This window comes from Podarcis cretensis (assembly GCF_951804945.1).
Source record: "Podarcis cretensis genome assembly, chromosome: 2".
In the NCBI taxonomy this organism is placed as follows: domain Eukaryota; kingdom Metazoa; phylum Chordata; class Lepidosauria; order Squamata; family Lacertidae; genus Podarcis; species Podarcis cretensis.
Genome location: NC_137171.1, coordinates 35,099,455 through 35,125,638, shown reverse-complemented (window position 1 = coordinate 35,125,638; position 26,184 = coordinate 35,099,455). Strand labels below are relative to the sequence as shown.

At 43.5% G+C, this 26,184-nt stretch overlaps 1 protein-coding gene across 4 annotated transcripts in view; it reads right to left on the bottom strand.

The window, feature by feature from the left end:
* The window catches only part of LLGL2 (LLGL scribble cell polarity complex component 2), a 68,909-nt gene that overhangs the window by 24,744 nt on the left and 17,981 nt on the right, over nucleotides 1-26,184 (bottom strand). For all 4 annotated transcript variants that reach the window (XM_079965935.1, XM_079965936.1, XM_079965934.1 and 1 more), the window contains exons 3-10: nucleotides 15,766-15,863; nucleotides 13,776-13,857; nucleotides 10,439-10,557; nucleotides 9,323-9,481; nucleotides 7,777-7,939; nucleotides 6,999-7,131; nucleotides 6,140-6,194; nucleotides 5,681-5,835 (exon numbers count right to left, since the gene is read on the bottom strand). In XM_079965935.1, coding sequence (XP_079822061.1) covers nucleotides 5,681-5,835; nucleotides 6,140-6,194; nucleotides 6,999-7,131; nucleotides 7,777-7,939; nucleotides 9,323-9,481; nucleotides 10,439-10,557; nucleotides 13,776-13,857; nucleotides 15,766-15,863 — 964 coding nt within the window. The remainder of the gene's footprint in view (nucleotides 1-5,680; nucleotides 5,836-6,139; nucleotides 6,195-6,998; nucleotides 7,132-7,776; nucleotides 7,940-9,322; nucleotides 9,482-10,438; nucleotides 10,558-13,775; nucleotides 13,858-15,765; nucleotides 15,864-26,184) is intronic.

The window sequence follows — 26,184 nt, the reverse complement described above, 5'->3', positions numbered from 1 at the left end:
TATACATTTTATTTATTGAATTTCTATCTTTTCCTTTCTCCCAATGGAGGCAAATAACCAAGCAGCAAAAGGATACAATTTTTAAAAAAGAAAGAAGACACGTATGTAAAGCATTTTAAACGGATTAAGAACATATCAAATAAAATCTTTTCAAAAGCACATTATGCCTGTGGTTTCATCAATTGCACTGTCTCCCCCATTTGTTCCAGGGCTCAAGTCAAAGTGTTGATTTCGGCCTTCAAAGCCCTTCACCAGAACAATTTGCTTTCATGTGCGGCCACATGAAGCGGGAAACAGACTGCTCTGCTCAGTGGTTCACTCCAATTGCAGAATACTCTCTTCAAGGGAGCAAAGGTGGACTTTGGTCTTTCAAATTTCAGTGGTGCATTGTGAGACCAAAATTTGGTGTCCCTACCTTTCGCCTTTCATTCTGCGCATGCACTGCATCATAGTTATAGCACCCCCCTTAGCTTGGTGCCCAGTGCGAGGGAACCAACCGCACTGCCCTAAATCTGGCTCTGAAGGGAGGCCCAACTAGAGCTTAATCTGGTGTCATTTAGGCAGTAGGCAAAAATATTTTATTTTCCCAGTCAAAAAAGTAGTTTCAAAAGCTTTACGCAAAGTAGAGCCATTGAATTTCATTAACTTAGGCATGTTTATTAATTCCAGTGGGTTTTACTATGTGTCAAACTTAGCTGATGGGCTCCCCACCCTGCAATCATCTGTGCTTTGTTTTTAAGCTGCTTTGAATTTTTGTTTTTACTCCCGCTTCCTTTATGCTGCTCTTTTATATTACGGTGTTTTCATGTCTGCTTTCATCTTTGCTGTATTGAAATGTTCACTTTGAAAGCTGCCTGGAAACCCGCTGAAGGGCAGGGTAAAAATTCTTCAAAAACAACAACAACAACAAAGTGCATGTCTGTGAAGCACAAGTTTTATTTTTCTGCCCAATCCAAGTTCCTGTGGTGCAATCGCTGACACCCCTAATAGGCCATTTATGTGCTTTATCCAAGATTATCTATGGAGTAAAAAATGTCACGTGAAATGACCAAGAACTGGAAATCAAGGACCCGATGCAAGCAGGTGGGCTATGTGACTCTTTTCATCTGCCATCCTTTAACGGGTAAAAGACAGGCTGCATTGTGCATGCTCAGCAGTGACCCAGTTAGTTGTATGTTAGACCATTTCTAGGAACTTAGGCCAATCCCAGCAAAGTAAGCTGCTTAAAATGTAGCAGCGTTGCTGGTTCTGAGAGCGGTTGATCCGTTTGAGAACAAGAAGAATTTCATTACAAACGGAAAGCCGCTTCTGCAGCCAGCTCCAGAAACTCATCACTGCTCTGCTTTTGGAAAGCAAAATGCACAATGTGTCACAGAATCACATGTCGTATTGTTTTCCGTTATAAATGAACTTGGCAAAAGGTGGCTCCTCCAACATGGAGATGCACAGCAGCTTTGCAACAAAAAGAAGTCACGGTGCATTTTAAACTAATTGAAGTATTACAGTAATTTAAAATGGATAGAGGCAATTCGGCAAGCACTTGTCTGCACCGAGTTAATGCATACTGTTGGGTGTGTTGTGCTTCCAGAAGGCTGTTCCTTGAAACAAAACAAAAAGCCTCCTCCTAAATGTCCCTTTAATAATAATAATAATTTATTATTTATACCCCGCCCATCCGGCTGGATTTCCCCCACCACTCTGGGCGGCTCCCAACAGAATACTAAAAACACGATAAAACATCAAACATTAAAAAACTTCCCTAAACAACTTCCCTTTAAGTTTTATCTTTTCAGTATTTGTCATTTTAAAACCACATGTAGGTTTTAAGGGAGTAGGATTGCATGGATTAAACTTAAAGCAACTACAGTGGTACCTTGGGTTACATACGCTTCAGGTTACAGACTCTGCTAACCCAGAAATATTACCTCGGGTTAAGAACTTTGCTTCAGGATGAGAACAGAAATTGTGCTCCGGCAGCACAGCGGCAGCAGGAGGCCCCATTAGCTAAAGTGGTGCTTCAGGTTAAGAACAGTTTCAGGTTAAGAACGGACCTCTGGAACAAATTAAGTACTTAACCCGAGGTACCACTGTAATATCTTCTGATAAGACTTTTAAAAAATGGTCCCAATTACCTCACAGCAGATTATATACATTAACAGAGGTATGAACCACTATGTTAAGAAAAGCACATAGGACAGAATGCCTCTTTTGATGTATGCACCTATATTGCAGAGCAGGCACAGTCCAACAGAAGGGTGCAATTTGCTTGAAATGTGTTGCTTATACTCATAAGCAAATTTAGCCAATCAATGAATAGGCACCACTCATACGGGTAACAGACTAAAACTGCAATCCTACACACATATTTTGGAAGCAAGCACCACTGAAAACAGCGGGACTTGCTTCTGAGTAAACATACAAATGACTCTCTGATCAGGAGAGAGCCTTTGTAAAGAGCTGAACACCTTGTTCCTTTTAAAGAAAGGTTCTTCAGCATCTGTTGCCACTGACAATTTCTACACTGCCCATAGATACTGCGATCCATCATATAGGGCTGGAATGTGGGAATTATTAAATAATATGGGGATGCCAGGTATACTGATCAAGTGTCTCTTTATTTATTATACATGCTAGCCTTTTGTTTTCTATGGAACATTAAGCTATGGGGGTTTGTGGGAGGGCAGAATCCAACTAATTTGTTCTTTCAGCAGAAGGATTTCCACTTGCACAAAGGAACTTCCCCCTCCCCCATGTGCATCTCACACCCGCTGCAAATCTGCTCTGGAGGGTTGGGGGGAAACCCATAACAGATTTAGGGGGTCCATGGGGGGCGGTGTTCCACTATGCAAGCAGAAACCCTTGTGCTGACAGAACGAATTAATTGGATACTGCCCACAGTTTTCACATTTCAGCATAAGGTAAAGGTAAAGGGACCCCTGAGCATTAGGTCCAATCGTGGCCGACTCTGGGGTTGCAGCGCTCATCTCGCTTTATTGGCTGAGGGAGCCGGCGTACAGCTTCCGGGTCATGTGGCCAGCATGACTAAGCCGCTTCTTGCAAATCACAGCAGTGCACGGAAACGCCGTTTACCTTCCCACCAGAGCTGTACCTACTTATCTACTTGCACTTTGACGTGCTTTCGAACTGCTAGGGAGGGATAAAAGCTTAAGACAACTTATTTGGAACCCCCATCTGCAAAAATTTCCAAGTGCTTTGAAAGTTAACGTTGCTAGCAAAGTCATCTTTGCTGAGCATAGTTGATCGTGTATCCTTTCGTTGGAAGTTGTCAAGTAGTAGAATTAAGCAATCTCAAAGAGTTGTTTCTAATGGTGCATTTAGTACCAAGGCAGAGACAGCAGGCATACATTATACTCCAGCTATAGTAGCAAACCAATTGCAAAAAAGACTGCTTTCCACCCTTCCAGCCCCACTTACTGGAAAAGATAGAAGCCCTGCTCTTGTGTTATGAAGAGGACAGGAAAAGCAGCCATTTACACACAACTGACACGATACAAAGCATTTCTGTCCTCCACCTCTCCAGTTACATAACGCATTTTAAGAAGTCGCCCCAAATGATCAGCTCTGAAAGCATCCTGCCCACAGCACGGACACTCGGTAAGTGAAAGAATAGCTTCCCAACACCACCAGAGCCATTACATAAGCATTACACATTAACCTAAGTGGATTTGGTGCACAATGAGTGGCCCACTCTCACACTCTGTTGAGCGAAGGAAGGAGCATGTGAGGTGAGCCAAGGCAGATTCCCATTAGGCTTAAGCGGTCAGTTACAGGGAAGCTGGCCAACCACAGGAACCTCAGATGACTGAACGACTTCCTGGGCTAAGCCTGCAACAGTTGTAGCACTTCCTTCTTCAGTTCCTGTATGCCCTGTTGCACACGTGGCCTGTGTGAACAGCTGTGCAACAACAAGTTGGGAGACAATCGCTCAGACCCAAAATGTTGAGGAACTCCACCTAACACCACTCCTCTTGCCCAGAAGCAATCTTAGGCTTGCCAATCAGAAGGTCGGCAGTTCGAATCCCCGTGACAGGGTGAGCTCCCGTTGCTCTGTCCCAGCTGCTGCCAACCTAGCAGTTCGAAAGCACACCAGTGCAAGTAGATAAATAGCTGTGGCGGGAAGGTAAAATATTGTCCTTTCACCTTAAAAGTCTGTTTTCATGGACAAGGAGAACAGGGCTGACTTCCTTCTCACTAATAGCCATGTGTTTGTAAAACTAAATGAGTCATATGCCTACAGTGATGCAGTTTCAGCACACATGGAAAACTTACCTGTTTACTGAAGTGTTTGCTATGGATGCCAGCTGTTTGTCCCAATCTGTTTAGTTAAGCTTTGTGCTGACTTTTAATGCCGCTGGATTCTATTGTTTAATGGATTTTACAGTAAACCACACTGAGCACTTTTCATAACAGTGTATAAATAATTTCAAGAAATTGATACACGTCTCGGAGAGTAATTAAGGGCAGCACTGCAGATGCAATCTATGAAGAATCTCTAGTCTAACAGTGGATAATCTGTTGTCCTCTAGATGTTGCTGGACTTCCAACTTATACGGAATATTATGGTGCTGGTGCTGGTTGGAGTTTAGACTTAGTGTTGCTGTGTTTATAATGGATATATGGTTTTACACCTGTTTTATATTCCTGCTTAAATTATACTGTACGCTGTGTTGTTAGCCAAGAGGTATAAAAACTCTTAAACAAATAAGCTGCATTCAGCATGGCTTATGGTCAGTGATGATGCGGGTTGTAGTTCAGTAATATCTACCGTATTTTTCACTCTATACGACACACTTTTCCCCCTCCAAAAATGAAGGGGAAATGTGTGTGTGTCCTATGTGGCGAATGCAGGCTTTCGCTGAAGCCTGGAGAGCGAGAGGGGTCGGTGTGCAGCGACCTCTCTTGCTCTCCAGGCTTCAGGAAGCTATCCGCAAGCCTTGGGAGCTCGGCGGGAGTGCCCGCCAGGCTCCCCAGGCTTGTGGATAGCAGCCTGCATTCTGAAGCCTGGGGTGTGCTGAGCTCCCAAGGCTTGCAGATAGCAGCCTCCAAACCCGACCTGGTTTGGAGGCTGGCGGTGGGGAAAGCAGCGCTCCCCACCCCCTGCCAGCCCCAAAGAGCAGGCCGAAAGGAACCCAAAGCCTCCGGAACTCCCGCTGGGCTCTGGAGGCTTCGGGTGAACGCACCTTGAATCCACAGAACGCACCTTGACTTAGAGGGGGAGAACAAGAAATTTTTTTCCCCTGTTCTCCCCCTCCTACGGTCTGGTGCGTCCAATAGAGCGAAAAATACGGTACTTGATCTAGCACTATGAAACAGCATCCTACCCCCATGAAAGATTTCCAATGGTCATTTTCACACCTGAAAGCTGCAATTGCTATCAAGTTTCTCTATATTTCTATCAAAATGCTTTACATTTTTAGCTCCCAAAAGATGGAGCCTATAAATACAAAACATCATCCGTTTACTAGTTTACCAAAAAATAAAATACTGTAAAACAAAAAAATCCAACACACAACTAGTATTCCACAATGATCACCCAAATCTGGGCGCTAATAACAACACATTGGGTAGTTCAACTCCAAGCAGCACCCAGAATGTGAACCCTCAAAGTAAAATGTAGTTCCAACTAAAGCTCCCCGAGAAATCAAAATCCGCCACATACCTGCAAGTGGATCTGCGTTGGCAATAACAAAGAAGTCTATCACTCGTGATGTAAAGTCAAAGGCAGTTTGCTGATTGCCATAAATGACAGAAATGCTATGCCTGTCACCATAGCTGGCCCGTGGCATCCCTCCTTGAAATATAATGTAAGGAAGCCTTAGAGAAAAAGAAAATGTAACAGATATACAATTTAGGTACCTTCCTCCAACTTAAAAGCATTTCATGCTACAAGCTAACCAAACCACTGCAGAGACAGAATAATTCTCTCTTGTGGCAAAATGCATCCCCCTGAATCTTTAGAATTTCTCTTAAGTCTCTAGCAATCAGAGAAGCACAAATTTGCTGCTTTAAAGTCCTAAGTGGCCTGGGCACAGGATCTCAAGGCCAGCTTTCACTACCCATCAATTAACATTGTCAAGCACCTTTCTCTGTGTGCCCCCTTCCCTGCCAAAGTACCTACCCGTTCTTTGTTGTTTGCCAGTAAATCTTGGAGATGGCCTTGCAAGGAAAAGGACCTAGAAGGGCAGATTTTTAAAGAAAATGCCATGTTTTAAATAAATGCTTATTTTATTATATTGTTGTCAATTTATTATTTCTTTAAGCACCACAAAGCAATTTCACAATGCAATAAACAAATATAAAAACAACTGCACATATAAAACCATTTCAAATCCAAGACAATTATTTTAGTCAAAAATCCACACGACTGAAAGTAGCTGGAGAATCTTTTAGTTTTATCATTTAACCTGACACGGCATGGCAACACACCCCTAATTTTCCCATATGAAGAAGAAAGCGCTCATTACATAACTTTGCCCTGACAACCTCGTCTTGCTATCCACACAGACAGTGCAATCAGAAGCACCATGAATACCCATGTAATGAAGGTTGCTTATGAACCAAACGCTAAACTACTTGTACTAAAAACAGACCAGTCACTCACTAAAGGCACTCCTAACAGTAGAAAGCCAACTATTCCCACTGGCTCCCGCAGCCCCAACGTCTGGAAAGCCACCATCACTTTAGCAAGACTTTGATCCTCAGATGCCATCACTTGCCAAGGGTACTGCTCCAATTCAGTGGAGCTCTAATTAAGGCCTACACAAAATATATTTTGTGACATATGCATTTTGGCAGGCCACAATATAATAATTCTCTTGTTTTTGCCGCCTCAGGCAGGCACAATTCAGACATTTGAGCCTCAAGAGGGCGGCATTCAGCTTGGTGGGCCCCATGTTGTAAAGACTTACTGCTCTGAACACACGTCAAATCATGTACGGTTCCGAAGGCATGCACTGCCAGCCCCCGCCCATACTGACCGTAAGGCACTTTGCTTTCCAGGGGTTCTGGCTGCCTATCATCACTTGAGACAGGCCACTGGGCATAACTCCCGTCATAATGGCAGCTGATGATCTGGCGGCCGTTCCTCTGCCAGAAGAGGTTTTCCAGTTGCTAGGGAGAATCAGCAAACAAAAGTTCAAAGGTCTCATCACCACTGCGGTCCAATTCAGAAGAAACACCCCACCAAGAACTGTGTGTGTTCTGCTAGTCACAGAATTCGGTCACCTGACCATCACGAGGATGGGATTGCATGCAAGTCTCGGAGAATGGAAATAAGTTTCTAAGCCCTCATGGTTGCGAGGGAACAAATGAAAAACCTGTGCTTACAGTACCCCACTGAAGGGTCAGAAACTAAAAGGTGGCCTCTGGCAAGCCTGACTTAAAGCTTATTCCAAACATAGAACAGGATTTGGAGAGGGGCGGTATGTGCAGTTTATACACAGTTATGGATGCAATCTTATTCTGAAGACTGAAGATCTATAGCCCAGGGACTAACTTCATGTGTGCCAGCTCAGAGTGACTTTGTGTAAATGAACTGCAAGGTTAAGCATCCACCTCCTGCGTTTGTCTCTTCCACATCAGCATTTAAAAAATGGTTCCAGGACTCCAACATGCTACATAGAATACATAATTAATTGCTCAAGTAGGCTTTCCTGTTCTGTTTTCCTATACAGAATTCTCCCTGTATCTTGCTGTATATTCCAGGAATGAAAAGCTTTCCTGGCTGCAACTCACAGCCCCGGAAGGTATTATTACCTGATTGCCAAGGAAATGGTGTGTTGCTTTGTTATTTATCAAGTCCCAGAGGACAATGAGGCCCTTGCTGTAGCCAATCAAGATCTGATTGGGGTTCTGGGGGTGTTCCCGTAAGGCTTCCACCAATTCAAGGGACCTTCTGTTGAGGTACTCCTCTGGCACACTGCGAAGAAATGCAGGGGGAAAGGTTATGAACTATTATGAATACCAATGAAGCCACCAATATATGGAAGGACAGAAAGGAAACAGTTGGAAATTCTCCTCCTTTGCACTATCATGTCAGGGATCAATTTGGGCAACCTGGAAAATAGCCTGGCTAAAACCACCTGCTTGAAGCTTCATAGCCTCCATCCGAACTATGCTGCCCTAACCTCTATATCTGCCACTGCAGCCCGGTGGCATTCTGGTAATTTTTTTTTCCATTTATTAACTGCTTCCCATACAAGATCTTGATGCCATTTCCCACCAACTCCTCGCTCCTTGTGATTCTCCCATAGAAGCACCAAAATCTCCAGGCAATGGAATTGTTTCCCATGTCCTGAGTCACTGTTATTACAATTAAATAATTCTATTCACTCTGGTTTTTTCCTTAAGCAACAGAAGTGTCAATTTGACTTATACCGACAACATTGCTGTAGCTCAACCAGCTACTTTCCTGACAGTGTCAGACTCCAGACTCCCAACAGCCTTAGCCAGTATTGCCAATGGTCAGAGATTATGGGAGTTGCAGCCCGCAACATCTGGACAGCACTAGGTTGGGGAAGGGTACCACAGTTATTATGAAGTTTTTAAAAGGTAGTCACAACTAATGTACAGTGGTACCTCAGTTTTCGAAAGTAATCTGTTCCGGAAGCCAGTGCGAGTTCTGAAACGTTTGAAAACCGAAAACTCAATATGGAAGCCTCAGTACAGAAAGCTCAATACGGAAGCCGCGTGACATGTTCAACTTCCGAGGCCATGTTTGAAAACCGAAGCATTTACTTCTGGGTTTACAGTGTTCGAGTTCTGAAACGTTTGTCAATGGAGACATTCGAAAAACAAGGTACCACTGTGTTTAAATCACTAAAGGGTGAAAGCTGAATCCTGAAAATACTAAAAACAAGCTTCTGAACCTTACTTGGACTTTTACACTCACTCCCGCCGCCATACCCACACTGGGAAATTTTAAAAAGTGCCCCCAAACCACTGGGGGGCAGGGCTGAGTACAGCTCCTGGTTACCTGTGAAGCTCAGTCTGCCAGGACAAAGAGACCTGCTCACCCACACCAACAAACCAGCATAGAACACTGGAATTAAGAAGCTGCTGTGTAACCAAAATGACAGGCAAGTCCCAGGAGCAAGAAAGAGTTCAAGTTAGACCATGTAGGCGGGGACATTAATACATTTCCAGAGCAACCACGGAGGTGGTACCAATACTACTACTTGTAATATGTTAAGATAACCAGTGTTCAAAGGTCTTGCAGGCTTTTTACCCTCATTGTAACACATGCGTAACACAACACCCCGAAATCATCCCTAGATAGCGCAACTCCAGCGTCTCATTTTACCGTTGCAGCACAACATCTGGACTGATGGTCCGGTCTTCTAGCACTCTGAAGGATGGGATCTCCACCACAAAGACATTACCACTCTCAGTGCCAAGATAAAGAAGTTCCTGCGAGGAGTGTGCGAGGATTGCTGTTACCTGGGTAGCACTTGGAGGGGAACTGTAAGTGGAGGGGAAAAGAGATACTGGTAAATTACAGCTGGGTGAAATTAGTTGCCCAGGCAGCTTGTATAAACTAATACAAAGCAGATACTTGATCCAACAGCTGTGTGTAAAAGGTTCGGAAATCGTTATTCATTACCAGATATTTAAGTATAAATTCTCATCCCACAATTCTCAGTTGCCGGGGGGAGGACATATGATACAAAAAGGGCTAATGCATAACATTAATGTGGGAACAGAAACTTGCTAGTAAGCTGTCCTACAACTCTACTGGAACAAACGATTTAAGCCAGGTGTGTCCAAAGTCCATTTCGGGGGTCCAATCCAGCCCACCGGTTGGTTTAATCCGGCCCCTGTGGCAGTTTCTTTCCTGGGGTAAAATCCTAAAAGAAGCTCAACAACTTTGGTTGGCCCTCACGGCCCTTCACTTCATCAAATCTGGCTCTCTTTGAAAAAAGTTTGGACACCACTGATTTAAGCAATCAATAGAATATTTTAAGCAGGGTTTAAAGACAAAACAAATGAACAGGTTATGTACTAAACATTTTACGAGTGCACACTCAAACTTTAAGCTAGTGAATCACTTGGCACAACAAAATCTGCAGCAATCCCCCCCCCAAAAAAAAATTCAAACTGTGGCTTGCTCAAAGATGTATGGAAGAACTCAGCTCCATTAAGTCAGAGGAAAGTACAAGTCTACACTCCTAATCCCTGCACAACATGAAGGTTGGCGAATATTACTTCTGAATAAACCCTTAGTTTGTAGAAAGTCATGTAACACACATGCACACAACCTTTCTTCCCAATTTAGAAATGAGAAACAGGCTTTCCAGAGCGCACAGAACTAGTAAAAAAGCAGGCATTTGCTTAAACAATAAAAACAAAACAAAAAGCTGTGTCTATCAGAACGCATCTCCTGGCCCACTTCTGATGGAGAAAGAAGTATCCCAGTTACCCAGGAGGCCCTCGGAGTGTGAAATGTCTTTCTTCCTGCAGCTCAGACATATTGCTGTGGGTCTGTTTCAGGGTCCATAAATGCAGGCTGTTATCATCTAGCAATGTCAACAAGCGGCACTGAAAATTAGACACACAAAAGAAGGAATGAGCAAGCATCTGAGTAGTACAGAGTGCAGCAACGTTTCAAGAGGCACATTATTCAGCAGTTGTGTTTATTAAGCCACAGTACATGACGAATCAAGAATGAAGTTTTAGCCGTCAGAAGAGTTTGTACTACTGTTGTCCTATTAATGTGAAGGTAAGCTATTTGGTAGAAATAAACAAAGTGAGCATGAGACCACAAAACTGATGCTACAGAGCTCCAGTGGTTTTTTGCTTCAAGAGACTAACATGGCTCTCCTGCGGAAAAAAATCAATAGAAACAGGTAGCCCATTTCAGCACAGGACCAGGAGATATTAAACTCCTATATAGGGTAAGGTCCTTATGGAGGGAAACTCAATGGTAAGACAGCACCTTGCAAGCAAAGCTAAATCAAAACGTCAAAACAATCTTCAATATTTTCGCAGTTTGGATTCTAATGTCAAGATCAGATCCAGCCATTTGACATACAGGTTTCAGGTTTTTATGTAACTTTGTAAATTATCTTATGCTGGTAAGTTAAATGCTTAGATTGTTGTATGCTTAAATATTGTTTAAATAAAATTATTTAAAATATTACTTCAGAACCTTGTGTGACATCATATTGCAACTGGTATCTGCTTTTGTCCATTCAAGAAGATGTTTTTAACTGAATGCTGGATGCTACTGCAAAATCAGTTTCAGATGCTGATATTGTGAATTCCCTCTCAACATCCAGCACATATTTGATGTGAGAATTTGCAGAGGAAAACTGACGAGAAGGACAGGGGAGATGGCTAATTTCAGCTCCAGTAAATATCAGAATCATACAAATCAAATGAACCTGAATATACCTAATTGCTTATTCTAGTTGAGAATGAGTCTCTTTGTAATGCAGTATGTCATCAGCAATTGGCCTGTTCCACCTTCTCCAATCAGGATCTTTATGCCTTCATCTGTGCTGATTCTCTATTCTTGGAAATACCACCTCCATCTCTTATATTTAAGTCACTCCTTTAGCACCTCTCCAACTCCACTTTACTAAAGGCTTTCCTGAGCCACAATACAATCAGCCACTACTTTCCATGACTCACACACACCTTGACTGCTATTTAAATCAACCTCCTGTTCCCCAGAACAAACTCCAAGCAGTGGCAAGGCTGGGTACCTGCCAGGGCCCCAAGACCATCACCACTCCTTTGCACAGAGTAAAGCAGCAGTTTGGGAATTCTGTGTTTGCATGTCTTGCTTCTCTTAGGTCAGGGAGAGGGAGTACTGAGGATGCTGTGCTTGAAGAGCACCAAAATCTTTCAGTTGGTCCTGCCCTTTCTTTCTGTTTTGTTCACTTAGCACAGAGTCAAGTGCTCTATGTAGAGACCCAGTCATTTCTGTGCTCTTTTGTCATGTTAAAATTCTGCACTTCCAGAGAAGTACCTGTTCAATTGTCAGCTTTGCTGGGCTAATAATTTGAACTCCTTGTAGCTCTGAGTGAAAAACACATCCCCACCCTGTTTAGGAGCGAGTGGCTCCTATTCTGTGACTCTCTTTCTCACCTTGCATTCTTTTCACCTGACTTCATCCTAAAGGAGTGGTGCCCCAGAATATTTGTTACAAGCCCAACCCTGGCTAATATTTAAGTATTTAAAACCAAGCACTGTCTGCTGAAGCTACACCTAGTACAGCAGGTAACAGTTCCCATGAGTATTCTGAGTTATTGCTCATTCCAAATGTTCTCTCTTTATGCGATTCCACTAAGGCATGAAGATCAGCCCAGGCTTGGCAAATGAGTAAGGCAGCATGCTAAAATAAAAATGCTCACAAACACAGAATTCTTCCTTCCCAATCTTAGAAGCAAAACCCTTTTAAATAATTTGAAGGTTCTTCTAACATCGCAGGATAATTGGGAGTTTGTACTCATGAAAGTGTGCTTCTGAAACATCAGTTTCGGGGACAGTCAACCTGCTGAGTTACAACTTTTATGAAATTACTCCTGCAGCAGGTTTCTTAATAAAGTAGAAGGGGGTCTCTTTATATTCACATCCACTTGTCCTACATGGAGAGCCATCTCTCTATACAGGACAAATGCCAAAGCAGTAACCAAATTCCAAATCCTCTCCAGCATAATTAAAAGCTGTCTGGCCGCAGCTGGATTTGGGGCTTATGTTTATGAGCAAGAGTGACACAGCAGCATTCTTGAAATATATTCAGACTACTCCCAGTGGTCTAGAACCAAAATCAGGTTTGAGACTGCTAAGTGCAGGGCTAGTTGATGTGCTCTCCTCCCTCAAGATGTTTGCTCCTTCAAGTATATCCAGTTTTTAAAATGAACACAAAAACGATCTTCAATCTACAAGCAGTGCCACATAGTAGAGGCAGAGTCTATTAAAGTATATTGTAGGGAAAATAACCGAGTCCTATAGTACTTTAAAGAATACATTTATTGCTGCAAGAACCTACACTCTGGCCAACAAAAGCTTATGCCACAATAATTGCATTTATCAAAGGATGCTTGTTGAATTGTGCACAGCAGTTTTCTGGCTCCAACAATGATCAAACATCGTTTTTCTTTTCCCTTGTATTCTAGGACTGCTGCAGAACGGAGATGGCAGCCTGAAGGGTGACTAAAATGACAAATGACTTCTCAAAGTTTGTTTGTCCAGGCTCCCCTCATCAGACTCAGGATTAGAACTTTCACTATGGCAAGTTTATTTAAAGGCTTCCTTTAGTAATTCAATACAGCGCCCAAATAAGGGTCACGGGTGGCAAAGTCATAAGCACTGCTAAGACGTTGATCCAACAAGCGACACGCCACCTGCACACAGCTCGCAATGCCACTGGTCTAATTCAGCAGGCTCTTCTTATGTTAGGTTCTTATCAGTGCTGAAACAGGAGGCATAACCAGCTTTTGCCCTTGGATATTGAGGAATTGGGTAAGGAACTGCAGGCTGTTGGGGGAGGTGGGCATCTCTCCTCCTTTTGCAATTACATCTACACACTCAAGAGTTTGCCAAGGTGCTCAAAAGTAGGAACAATAATTAAAACGTTCAGTAGTTTTGGATCCCTTTGCCAAAAACATCATGGCAACTATCATGTTTTCACATTACAGAGGGCTAGTGGGTGAAGTCCATCTCAGTCCTTGAAACCCTAGAGCAGACCCTAGAAAGTTGAAAACATATCTGATGTATGAAGCACAGAATTTGGATGGAATTCTACTCACCTGGCCAGGAATGAAATGTATTTGCATGACAGTGTTGGTCTCTTCGTGCAAGCCCATGAACTCAACCCCTGGAGCGCCATAGCTGAATGACTGATTGAGGTCAATAGTATTTATGCGTACATTGATTTTTGCTGTCTTCTATCCTAGAATAATTGTGATGTCTCCCCATAAAGCACTAGTATTAGGCTCGTCACCCCTGGTAATTTCCATTATCACTACTTAGAAGAAGCAGACACCTACCTTCTGTTGCCTATGCTCTAGTAATGTCTAGGTTAGATTATTGCAATGCATTATATCTGGGACTGCCTCCGCATAGAGTTTGGAGAATTCAGCTGGTGCAAAATTCGGTGGTCAGGATGCTCACTGGGGCAAGATGGTTTGAGCATATTACAGTAACTGCAATGGTCCAACTGCACTGGCTGCCAACTATTTTCCAGGCCCAAGTCAAGGTGCCTTAAATGGCTCAGGACTGCCTCACCAGATATGAACTGACCTGGACCCTGCAATCATCATCTGAGGCCCTTCTTAATTTGTCCCCTCCACAAGAGGTCTGGAGGGTGGCAACCTGAGAACAGGCCTATTCTGGGGTGGCTCCCCATTTGTGGAATGCTCTTCCCAAGGAGGCTCATCTGGTGCCTTTGCTTTAGGAGCAAGACCAAAAAAACCATTCCTCTTCTCCTAGGCCTTTGGCTAATTAAACGATCTATGGCCTTTTAAACCGTGAGGGCTATTGTTTCATTTGTTATTACGTTACGTTTTTTATATTGCAAACCACCTTATGATCCTTGGATGAAGGGCAGAATAGAAATTTAATAAATAAATAATAAGCAAAACAAGCGAAGACAACCATTTACTGTTGGCATAGACCAGGCTCCCTCAACCTCGGCCCTCCAGATGTTTTTCGCCTACAACTCCCATGATCCCTAGCTAGCAGGACCAGTGGTCAGGGATGATGGGAATTGTAGTCTCAAAACATCTGGAGGGCCGGGGCTGAGGAAGCCTGGCATAGACTAAGAGGCAAGTGTACCATGCAGCAAAGGCTTGCTGAAACATTTGCTAGTAACAGATAAGGAGACAAGAGTTGTCCGGGAACCCATTTTGAAATTCGTTAGCAGATTACTGTAATGCAGACAGACATCTACTTGATTTTAAATTCAAAAGTTGGGAGAGCCTGCTTATGTGGCACTTTTGGAAGTTGGGCAAGATGGAGTGACAGGAGCCCATCTATTCCTGTCTTCCGGGTGCTGCAATTCCATTTAAATCCATCATCAGGAGACAGATGGCCCAATGCTTGCTTGCAAGAGTCTTCCAGAGAGACGTGTTGCTGGAAAATGGCAGTGTCATTGGAAAGGACTCAGATTGTCCCTCAGTGAAAGAGGAACAGTTCACTTCCCCTACCCTAGCTGGCTCAGTGCCACTAGAAACAGATTTGTGTTCATGTATATTCTGCATTGAGGCTGGATAAAAGGAAAGCACCTTCAAAGCACTTTGTTGCTTAGCCCAGTATTTTAGGACTACCAAGACAGGAAAGCCAAAGATTTATTTATGACTCAAAATTCAAACCACAAATATTGCACTGTGCTAAAAATGAACTCTTCCTCTGTGTCAGGATATTTAAAACAGACTTGGAATGTGGGTGATAAAGCTATTTATCTACAGGCACCACTTTCCACTAGACCAGATTAGCTCAAGAGTAGCTTCCACACCGATTTTAGTACATTTCACAAGAGCTGATCACCAGAGGCCCTCATTATCAGAGGTGCAATTGAACTGATTATCTAGGTTCAAAACTTACATTAACGACAACCTACTAGGTAATCTGAGACAAGAAAGCAATATGGGGATAATGCGATTGTTAGGATTACTGATTCTACAAATGCAAAGCCCTTTGAAGGAAGCACCACATAAATACTATCTCTACACATTTTGACATACCTACTGCTGCTGCTGAAAAGCCATTATGCAGCTCAGAAATGAATGAAAAGGATACAGTTTAATGGCTCCTGATCGGGTCCCGATAGCCATGAGATGAAGGAAAGAGCTATAGCCCAGTGCGCTGGGCTGGTGCGGGAAGCCATGTTCAACAGTCTGTTGGGAATGCAAGCACAAAAGACAATTACTGCAGACAAAAAAGCAGCTGAAGCCAAATAATACTTGCACCAGAGCAATCACTATTTTCCTTCCATCATTAATATACCTCAATCCTGAAGTCAGACAATATAGTCAAGATAAGGTACCATTTTGGATTAAGTTTGGCAGAGGGGGTTTACGTCAACAATTTTTACTTCTAGAACAAGATTTAGGGAACCCATTTTAAACCAGTTTTTAAAAGGTACTGAACAGAACAGACTTTCAAAGGTTTACTGTGCAATCCAACCACCATGGCTTCAGCACGAGCGGGAGAGAGATTGGTTTCCAAGTAACTTAGAGCTATTTCCTGAACTCTCATTTTCGCTTTGTTTATGTGAATCCATCTTCTCAGGCAGAAGAGAGTCTGCATTATTTGAGAAAACAAAGCCGCAGCCACCTTACATGGCACTTCCTCTGCTCTGTAAACACAGCTAGCCACAAAAGTTGACACCTATTCGCTGGAAGGTCTGCTGTTGCCATCTTACACAGAGTCAGATCAATAACCCACATAGCCTAGTTAAGCCTTCTTTGACAACAGCACCCCTTAATTGCAGTGTCTCAGGACAACAAAACCAGCACACAAAGATCCAGCTGCGTAGGAACAAACATCATGTTTTATTTCAGAAGCACTGTGAGGGTCTCCTTTTGAGGAAGCGGTCCTTGTAACGTAAACAGAAGCAGCTGGCCTTCTGAACATTGCCACATTCTTCTTTGCAACTTGGTGCTTCAAAAGACCTGTCTTCCCTGCTGCCAGAAGCCCTCTAACCAGAGACAGCAAAGAATCGAACCCCAGACTGTGGCCTCCAAAGACATGCTTCACCACAGAACTATGACCTCACCCCGCATGGCATTTCTGAGAAGCCACCAATAAAACACATGGAAGTGTTTCTTCCCTTCGTTTCAAAAGGAGCCCAAAGGCCACAAGGCAGCCAAACAGTAAGACCACGCCTGAGGGACAGCAGCTATTTGAGTGCCGGAATAAAGTCAACATTTCCTCAGCAAAAACGTCAGCCTACTACAGGGACGCAGGTGGCGCTGTGGGATAAAGCCTCAGCGCCTAGGACTTGCCGATCGAAAGGTCGGCGGTTCGAATCCCTGCGGCGGGGTGCGCTCCCGCTGCTCGGTCCCAGCGCCTGCCAACCTAGCAGTTCGAAAGCACCCCTGGGTGCAAGTAGATAAATAGGGACCGCTTACCAGCGGGAAGGTAAACGGCGTTTCCGTGTGCGGCTCTGGCTCTGGCTCTGGCTCTGGCCAGAGCAGCGATGTCACGCTGGCCACGTGACCCGGAAGTGTCTCCGGACAGCGCTGGCCCCTGGCCTCTTAAGTGAGATGGGCGCACAACCCCAGAGTCTGTCAAGACTGGCCCGTACGGGCAGGGGTACCTTTACCTTTACCTTTACTACAGGACAAGAGTAGCTGAGCAAGCACTGTGGACATGAAGAGAAACTGACCCAGTGGTTTTCAGTCGGGATTCACTGCAGGAAACTACAAGGCAGAGGTTCAACAGATCATGCCTGTGTGCAGGGATGGGGAACCTGCACATCCATCATTCCATGCTGATGGGAGTTGCTAGCGAAGGCGGAGGCCTTGAGTATCAAAGGCAGAGGTGGGGGACCTGGAGTCCTCCAAATGCTGTTGGACTTCAACTCCCATCATCCTTGACAACTGGCCATGACTGCTGGGGCTGATGGGAGCTGGAGTTCAACAACATTATCTGGAGGGACAGCAAGTTCTCCATCTCCAGAGCCTAAGAGGGACACTGGTCCCATTTCAGTTTCCCATATACCATCTGAGCAGTCTAAGCCAAGCCAGAGCACAACTATGCCAGTTGGGAAGTGTCCATTTTCACCTCATTGCCTTACTCAATAGGCTGTTCCTAGTACTGTAGCCAAGGGTGCTACCTTAAGAAGGGCTTGGGATTGTGGACTGGAGGAATGCCTCATCGTCCCCCGCTCTAACATGTCTTTGTTGCACTTTTGTCACAGTTCAAGGGCAGCAATGTGCTTCAGGCCCCTGTTCTGGTTTCCTGATCTGCGCGGCCTTGCTTTAGATTCACACACAAGAAAGCCCTGAACAAATTTTAAAGGTGCAAGAATATTGTCATCCATGACAATTAAAAGTACAGAAAAAAACATGTGTAATATTTTGACTCTGTTCACATATGCACATGCTAGTTTATAGACAAGAAGCAAGCAAGCACAACTGTCCATCTGTTTCCCAAGTACTTATGTATGGCCTGTAAAACCCGGCTTCCCTTTAAAAGGGGGGGAAATGTTGAAGTTCAGCTGGAAAGAGGAAGGCAGTGACTCAGAAGTGAGATAATTCCACAGCATAAGGGCTACTAGTCATTCTAGTTTGCTGCAGCAAGCAGATCTGCAAGAGTCTTGTGACCCTTTAGAGATTCATGGTGCCTTAAGGTTTTGGACATGCACTTTGCATGAAATGTTATCCTCTGTTGGCTTAGAGGCAGAAAAACATAGTGAGGTCAAAAGATCATGAGTAGAGTTTGCAGTGTCTCCGTGCAAAGCTCATCTCTGAACATAACAAGCACAGTAACCATACAGAATGGGACGCAGGTGGCGCTGTGGGTTAAAGCCTCAGCGCCTAGGACTTGCCGATCGAAAGGTCGGCAGTTCGAATCCCTGCGGCGGGGTGCGCTCCCGCTGCTCGGTCCCAGCGCCTGCCAACCTAGCAGTTCGAAAGCACCTCCGGGTGCAAGTAGATAAATAGGGACCGCTTACCAGCGGGAAGGTAAACGGCGTTTCCGTGTGCGGCTCTGGCTCGCCAGAGCAGCGATGTCACGCTGGCCACGTGACCCGGAAGTGTCTCCGGACAGCGCTGGCCCCTGGCCTCTTAAGTGAGATGGGCGCACAACCCCAGAGTCTGTCAAGACTGGCCCGTACGGGCAGGGGTACCTTTACCTTTTAACCATACAGAATTGCAGCTATTTGTGACAATAGTTCTTCTTAGCTTTGTTATGTTAATTTGACTAAGTGGGAGTGAAAAGCCTTATCTTGATTGTATTCATTCAGGGCTCAAACTAACTGATAACAATTATACTTCAGGAATTTCACACTGTAGTCTGTCTTTCAAGGATTTTATTGTTGGAGGAAGAGAATAATACAGTGCGGATCTGAAAGGTCTTCAGAGAGTCCTGGGATACTGAAGTGCTCTCCTAACTTCTTAATCTTTCAAAGTTGCTTATTTTGTAGTTCACATATTTATTAAAGATTTTATTAGAGTAACAAATCAAAGTCTGTGTCTTTAATCACATGTCTATCACACTACAGAATTATTTATGCTTACTGAAAAACGGGCGGTTGTGACTGTAAGGGATTATTTGTATTTATGCATTTAGCAAGATTTAAAGACTTACAGAGCAATCCTATACAGTACATGTCTACTCAATGGAAAGCCAGACTTCAACAGGACTTTTAGGATTGCAGCACAAGAGCCCAGAACTTCCCAGAAGTGTTATGCTATGGAAATAAATGTCAATACAGTACAGGGTTGGTAGAGTCATAAATATTAATAATCTGAGGAATTTACAAACTGCAGAGTTTAGGTAATTTTAAGGCATAAAAAGGTAGACTCAACAAAACGATCTTAGTGAAATACACGATTGTTATCTCCAAGGCTCTAGAGAAGCTAGTGCCTGTGATGGTAATGTAATAATTTTAAGGCGTTTTCCCTAAGAAAACTGGAAAAGGGTTTCAAGGGTCTAATGTGATATTTCAAGTATGTTATCATTCCCACACTGATCATGTAGATATGTTAACTAATGATATTTTTAATCGTAGTTGAACACATGTCAGAGTATCACCTAACCTCCAAATTGCAGCCTCGTCTTATTCTGGTATTCCATTTTTCTGTTATGAAAATGGAAGTGTCATAGTGGCAGAAAGGATGTGAGGGGAGAGTATCTTTGTGCTGACTACCTCCATCGCAAGAATCCTTCAGAAGGGAATTGCTGCCAGGAACATTATGTGCCAGTGTATTTTGATGCATTGAATAGAATGAAAGTTTATGAGTCATGGTGGTGAGGCAAGTATGTGTACAAATTCAACAGGGCTGTTTGTTTTGTTGCTATTTTGTTAATGTTGTTAATATTGTTTCATACATATGAATGCTGTAGTACCTTTGTGAATCCTAGAATATTATTTTTGGTGTTAACGGTGATGTTTAGCTTATTTCTTAGTTGTTTTGTTAATAGTGTTACATAGATGGTACTTGTTTTGTTTGCGATTTGTGATTGTTTTACTGATGATTTGTAAAGTATTCTATACAATTTATGCTGTATTTTTGATGTTCCATTATTTTATTTTCATCTTTTTTTGTGAGCTGCTTTGGTATTTATTTGAATAAAAAGCAGGATAGAAATAAATAATATTAATAATGATACGTCAAGACATGGGCCCAACAGAAAAACTTAAAATGAGAATAGGCCATATTTGCAATACTTGACTGCATCAGATTACCGTATTTTTCTGTCTATAAGGCTAGGTTTTTTCCCCCATTTAAATAAATGTCAAAAATTAGGGGGTGTCTTATACACTGATACATCTCTCCCCCCCCCCGTTTTCTTAAATCTGAGTCCCCCAAAATAGGGAGCGTCTTATAGACGGGAAAATACGTTGTTTCCCCCTCCATTTTTGTTTTTAACAGGAAAACACAATCTGATGGCTTCAGTTTAAAAGGTTCAATATCGATGACACTTTAAATCAGATTTTTAGAAAGAAAACACAAGAAGATTGGCTCATAATTTGGCCGTAGCAGCAGAAGCTACAGAAAACTTGGTTCGCCCCCACCCAACCACCAGAAAAGAACACTTGGCTCCAAATGCCAGTTGCAGGCAGCAGAGGGTCGATTATCTTCTGTCATCAGCTGGGTGACAGAGGGCTACAGGTATTACATCTCTGCACTTAAAGGCAGGAAGGCCCACCTGACCACATCAGATGCTGCTGCTGCAACTATGTAGCTTCAATAACTGGCGCCTCAGTTCGCTAGCTTTCCTCTTCCCTCCCAGCTCCTTGTTTCCTTTTGTGTCATATCCACTAGACTGAGCCTGCGGGCAGGGAGCGCCTTATCTTTTAATCTCTCTACAGTGCTTAGAAAATACTAGGTGCTTTCTATGTGGTGGTGGTAATAGTAAACATAGTTTAAAACAACCATTTAAAATCCAGGTTTTTTTTAATTAAAAAAAACTATTTCTAGCCATGTCCTTTAAGGAACATGGATTCATAGAGACAGTGCTTAACTGTCCCGTTGCCTCCGGCTTTGGGGAAGGGCATAAAATAGGAAAAATGGCTCGGATCCAAAGAGCATGTCACATAAATGGAAGGCTCTTCTGCTTTCACAAGGTGTCCCCTGTCCTCCAAATTCCCCTCTCCTCCCAGTTCTGCATCATTCACACCCCATTTGAGGCACTATCTAACACACACACACACACACACACACACACACACACACACACGGCTTTTTTACAGTGCAAAGGAGAGTGTGGCAGTAGCTGATTTAGCATCCTTGAATAACCAGAACTAGACTCACAATTTTTTACATTCCACCTATCTTCTGTAATGGCTTCAGCTACACAAATAATATTTGTGTTAATGTACTACATTCCATATAATACTACTTATTTCTTAGTTCCATGAACATTGACCACAGCTTTCTAGCTCTTTATAGCGTTGCAGGTGTGATTACAGATTATAATGAATGAGGCTGATTACAAAGATTTATTTGCACATTTTAGCTTGCACTTACATGCATTCATTTCAGATTTTAAAGGGAGGGAGAGACAGAAACTGCATGCCTGGCTCTATTTTACATCACATGCACCAAGAGACCAGAGGAGCAGGTGTACCTTGAATGGGGGTGGGGGAAGGGAAGAAGAGAGAACAATGGACTTCTTGTAATAGCGCCTTAGCAGAGAGAGAGAGAGAGAGAGAGAGACTCAGAAGGTGATCAGCAGCAACCTTCACTTTTAAGAGCGCTTTTGTTTCCTTTTCGGATCAGGTGGAAAATATAAAAACACAGAAATACACTTTTTGGTTGGGAGTTTTGCCTGTAATAAGAAGCAGTGGTAAACTAGCAGGCCAACTCCAGCACAAAACTGAAAGGATTTACATTGGCAGCTGTTTCACTCACTTCTGCCATTGTTGTTGGGGGTTTTTTTTACAACTGCAAGGGGAACAGCTGCTTTGCAGAATTCTCCTTCAGAAGGGGAGAGGGATGAGCAGAAGTCTAGCCGGTGGTGAATCAGATTTTCACAACTGCTTAGTCAATGAGACACAGCCTGTGTTTACATCAATTAACGGGGCAAGTTAGGAGACACAGGAGAAAGCAAGGAACCCCTGAATTAAGTGGAATGCTTCCAGTTAGGTAAAACACAGGTGAACCAGCCTGTCTGGTAGCTGAGCTTTGCCAATCAGCGAACTTAACACCGCCAGTCGAAACATGCCTGCCCCACAGAGCTTTACATGAGACAAACTAAGAGGGAGGTACCCCGCCTTTATTTTCCTTGAAGAGTTTCATCCTAAACTTCCCCATCCGGCTGACAGCAGATTCCTGCAAGGCACTCACTTGCCACAATGTTCCTCGCAATGGTCTGAATGGCAGAGGAATACTGCTCCCAGCAAACATGCCATTGTAAAGAGGACAACAGAGCCAAATACAATCAAACCTCTGATGTCAAAGGTAATCCATTCCGGAAGACCCTTTGACTTTCAAAATGTTCAGCAACCGAGGCACGGCTTCCGATTGGTTGCAAGAGCTTCTTGCACTCAAGCAGAAGCCGCATAGCACGTTCTGCTTCCAAAAGTTGTTCAAAAACCGGAGCATTTACTTCCAGGTTTTCAGTGTCCGGGGAGCCGAAACGTACGATAACGGAGGCATTCGGGAACTGAGGTTTGACTGTAAAAGCTGCAAGCAGAACTGCTCTTCAGACAGCACACTGGATAGAGTCTTCCCACCAAAGGATATTCAGGACTGGCATTGAAAGTAAACAGTTTTGGCAAGTCCTTTCTAAGATAGCAGTTTATTTATTGAGAACCATCCAACAACCCTGAGATTAAGAGACTTGCGCTCTACCAATACAGCTATCCAGCTCAACAGAAAACAGATCAATATAAAACTGTTTTAACAAATTTGTCTGCCCACCTGTAACAGGGACACAATTTAAAGGGAAGAAACTAAACACAAAAGCGCCTAGCAAGCAACTCAAAATAAGAAGCCATTAAATGCCAGTATGTTCAGAGAAGTAAGGTGGGCCCAGAGCCTTGTTTTTAAAATTGGCACATGCTGGCATTTACTCTGGCAAATATTTGTAGACCTATAAAATTCAACCTCAACTCAAAAGCCAATGGGTGGTATTCAACTAGGTTTTACACAGAGCAGACCTACTGAAATGAATGCATCTAACTCAGTCATGCTCGTTAGGTTCAATGGGACTACTCTAGGTAAAACCACATATCATATATGGCTTCTTTTCAAGTGCTCACATCTGCTTTGCTTTTAATCTGCAGGAACATCAAAATACCTCAACCTTAATAAAGCTGCAAAGAGAAACTATGAAGGACTCCAGCCTGCCTCTCTGGCAATGTGATGCTGCCCTACCTAGCAGCAGAAACCTATGACTAAGCAGCTCAGCCCATCAGCCAAGACTCCACAATACTTGCAGGCTGCTTCTGCTGGGCTTCTTGCAATGTGGAGTTGTAGCCCCAAAACATCTGGAGGGCCAAGTTTCGGGGTGCCTGTTTTAAACGAAGGTTGGACAGCACTCCAGATTGCCAGCACTGCAAGTGTATGAAAATAAAATGCTGGCTTTTAGGAGCTGCATTAACAGGGTGTTTAATATGTCTCTTTTATTTTTAAAGACGACCTGAAAGTCAGCAGATTTTAAGACTTGTCTTTAGAATAGAAAAAAAGGGGGGGAGGCAGAGAATGTTGGAGGGGCTAGATTTTGGTTCGAAGTGGGAAATGGCCTCAACAGGACTACCATTGCAGCTGGAAGGGCAAGAGGTCATGCCATTTGGGGCGGCAGGGGGGAGGTTCAGTTTCAAAGCATTCCTTCCCTGCTGCAGTAGTAATACATGGGAACCGCAGTCAGAGAATCCACCAATCCTAACCCTTGGATCTGATGCAATTCGAAAGGCTTGGAGGCTCAATGTTACACTGTGCATCTGCTGAAAACCACCAAGAGCTTGTTCCCATGTGATACTTAAAACAATATGAAGTCTTAAGTGTTCAAAGTGCTTCACGGGCACAATCCAGTTTTAAAACTTAATAAAAAACAATAACTATACACGTCTGTATTATTATCCCCTGTATTGTAGATGCAGGGACTGAAGCCAAGAGAGCAGCTTGCCTAAAGCCACTTTGTGAGTTCCTAGCAGAGGCAAGATTTGAACCGGGGACTTTCCAATTCACAGCTCAGTCTCTTGGAGCACCTGCACATCCATCCCAAAGGTTCTTGGATGTGGGTGTCATAGCTCCCTCGCTGCCATCATAAACCCCCGTCCTTATTGTACAGCCTTTGTCCAGCAGGAGGAGGGTTAAAAATATTTTTAAAAACGGGGGGTGTTGAAATAAGAGAGAAGACACCACTAGAAGAGCCACTCTGTGAAATAATGATATAAGGAGCATTGCCCCTTACTAATGGTTTCAGATCTGAAAAGTAATGTCTTTACTAAAGTATACAGTGGTACCTCGGGTTACATACGCTTCAGGTTACATACGCTTCAGGTAACACACTCCGCTAACCCAGAAATATTACCTCGGGTTAAGAACTTTGCTTCAGGATGAGAACAGAAATCGTGCTCTGGCGGCACGGCGGCAGCGGGAGGCCCCATTAGCTAAAGCGGTGCTTCAGGTTAAGAACAGTTTCAGGTTAAGAATGGACCTGCAGAATGAATTAAGTACTTAACCCGAGGTACCACAGTACTGTTTTCCTTACACTTGCTCAGGATTTCTCCTCCCCAGTCCACCCCCACCCCCTACAAACTTTGTGCTATGCACCACCTCTTTCCTTCCCTCCACAATTCTATTATTACACTATTTCAAAACCAGGGCGGAGTGCCTAATCCAGCATGGGTGGCACTTGAAATTGTACCCAGAGAGCAGACACCTTGCAAGAAGGAACTGTTGAAATACTGGGGAATTTATTCTTGGGATAAACCAAGCCAGGTTGCCTGACCCCTGCAATGTTGGATTTGTTGAACTGTTGAACCGCCCAACAGTTAAGTGCTGTACAAGGGAAAATTCCAACTAGCTTTTGTCTCTCCGTTCAGAAGCCAAGGGTTACCAATAATATGTCCTCTTCCCCTGACACAGGGTGAACCAACAGACTACCCAGTCACAAGGGATGCAGAGGAGAGGGAAGGAGGCAAAGACACCAGCACCAAACACCTGCTTCTATTACAGCTGATTTGTCTCTCTCCGCAGGAGCCACTTTGAGGGCTACAGCTGAAAAGCAGAATCTACAAACAGGAAGTTCTGTTTTCCATTCTGTTCTGTAGACAAATACGCCATCGAGTCTGACAACTTCTTTTCTTATTTTTAAGAAGCCAAAATTGCACTCAGTAAGTTATCACTTCCCTTGTCATGCTATTCAATATACACAGAGAAACTGCTTTTGATGTACTGCATGAACAAAAGTCCCAGAAAGGGGGGGGGGAGCCCAGAAACAATTAAGAACAGCTTGTGGCTATAACCACACACTGCACTGACAGCCACATCTACAAGTTCAGCCTTTGCAGGTGCAGTAGAGCAGTGGAAACCCAGTGTTTCCATACCAGCCAAGATTTTATACCGGCTTCCCAGCCAACCTGGAAAATAATAATAATTCTAGAAGTGAGCAAGGACAGAACTGCTTAGACAATGTACATGCATGCTCACACAAAAGTTGCCAGCATTGTGTCACTACTAATGAGTCATCAAGGGCATGGATTTGACTTAGAAATGCCATGAATTTGGCTGCGCTACGTGGGTGGATGAGATTTCACAGCAAAGGAGGGGTAGACAGAGCATTCCAGCAGTTTAGGATAGAAAGTTTCTATCATTAGAGTAGGATAGACTTACGCTGGTGCAGGAAGAGGCACAAGCCTTAGAAATGGTTGGTTTAATTATGAAAGGCGCCATTTCCTGTCTTAAAAGCCCCACACATGAACTATGCACCCCAAAGTAAACATCCCTAATTACACCTCAACCTCCCATTTGTACAATAGCTTCAATGTGTTAACTCTAGGTAAAGGTTAGCTGAATGTAACCTATAGTAAAAAAA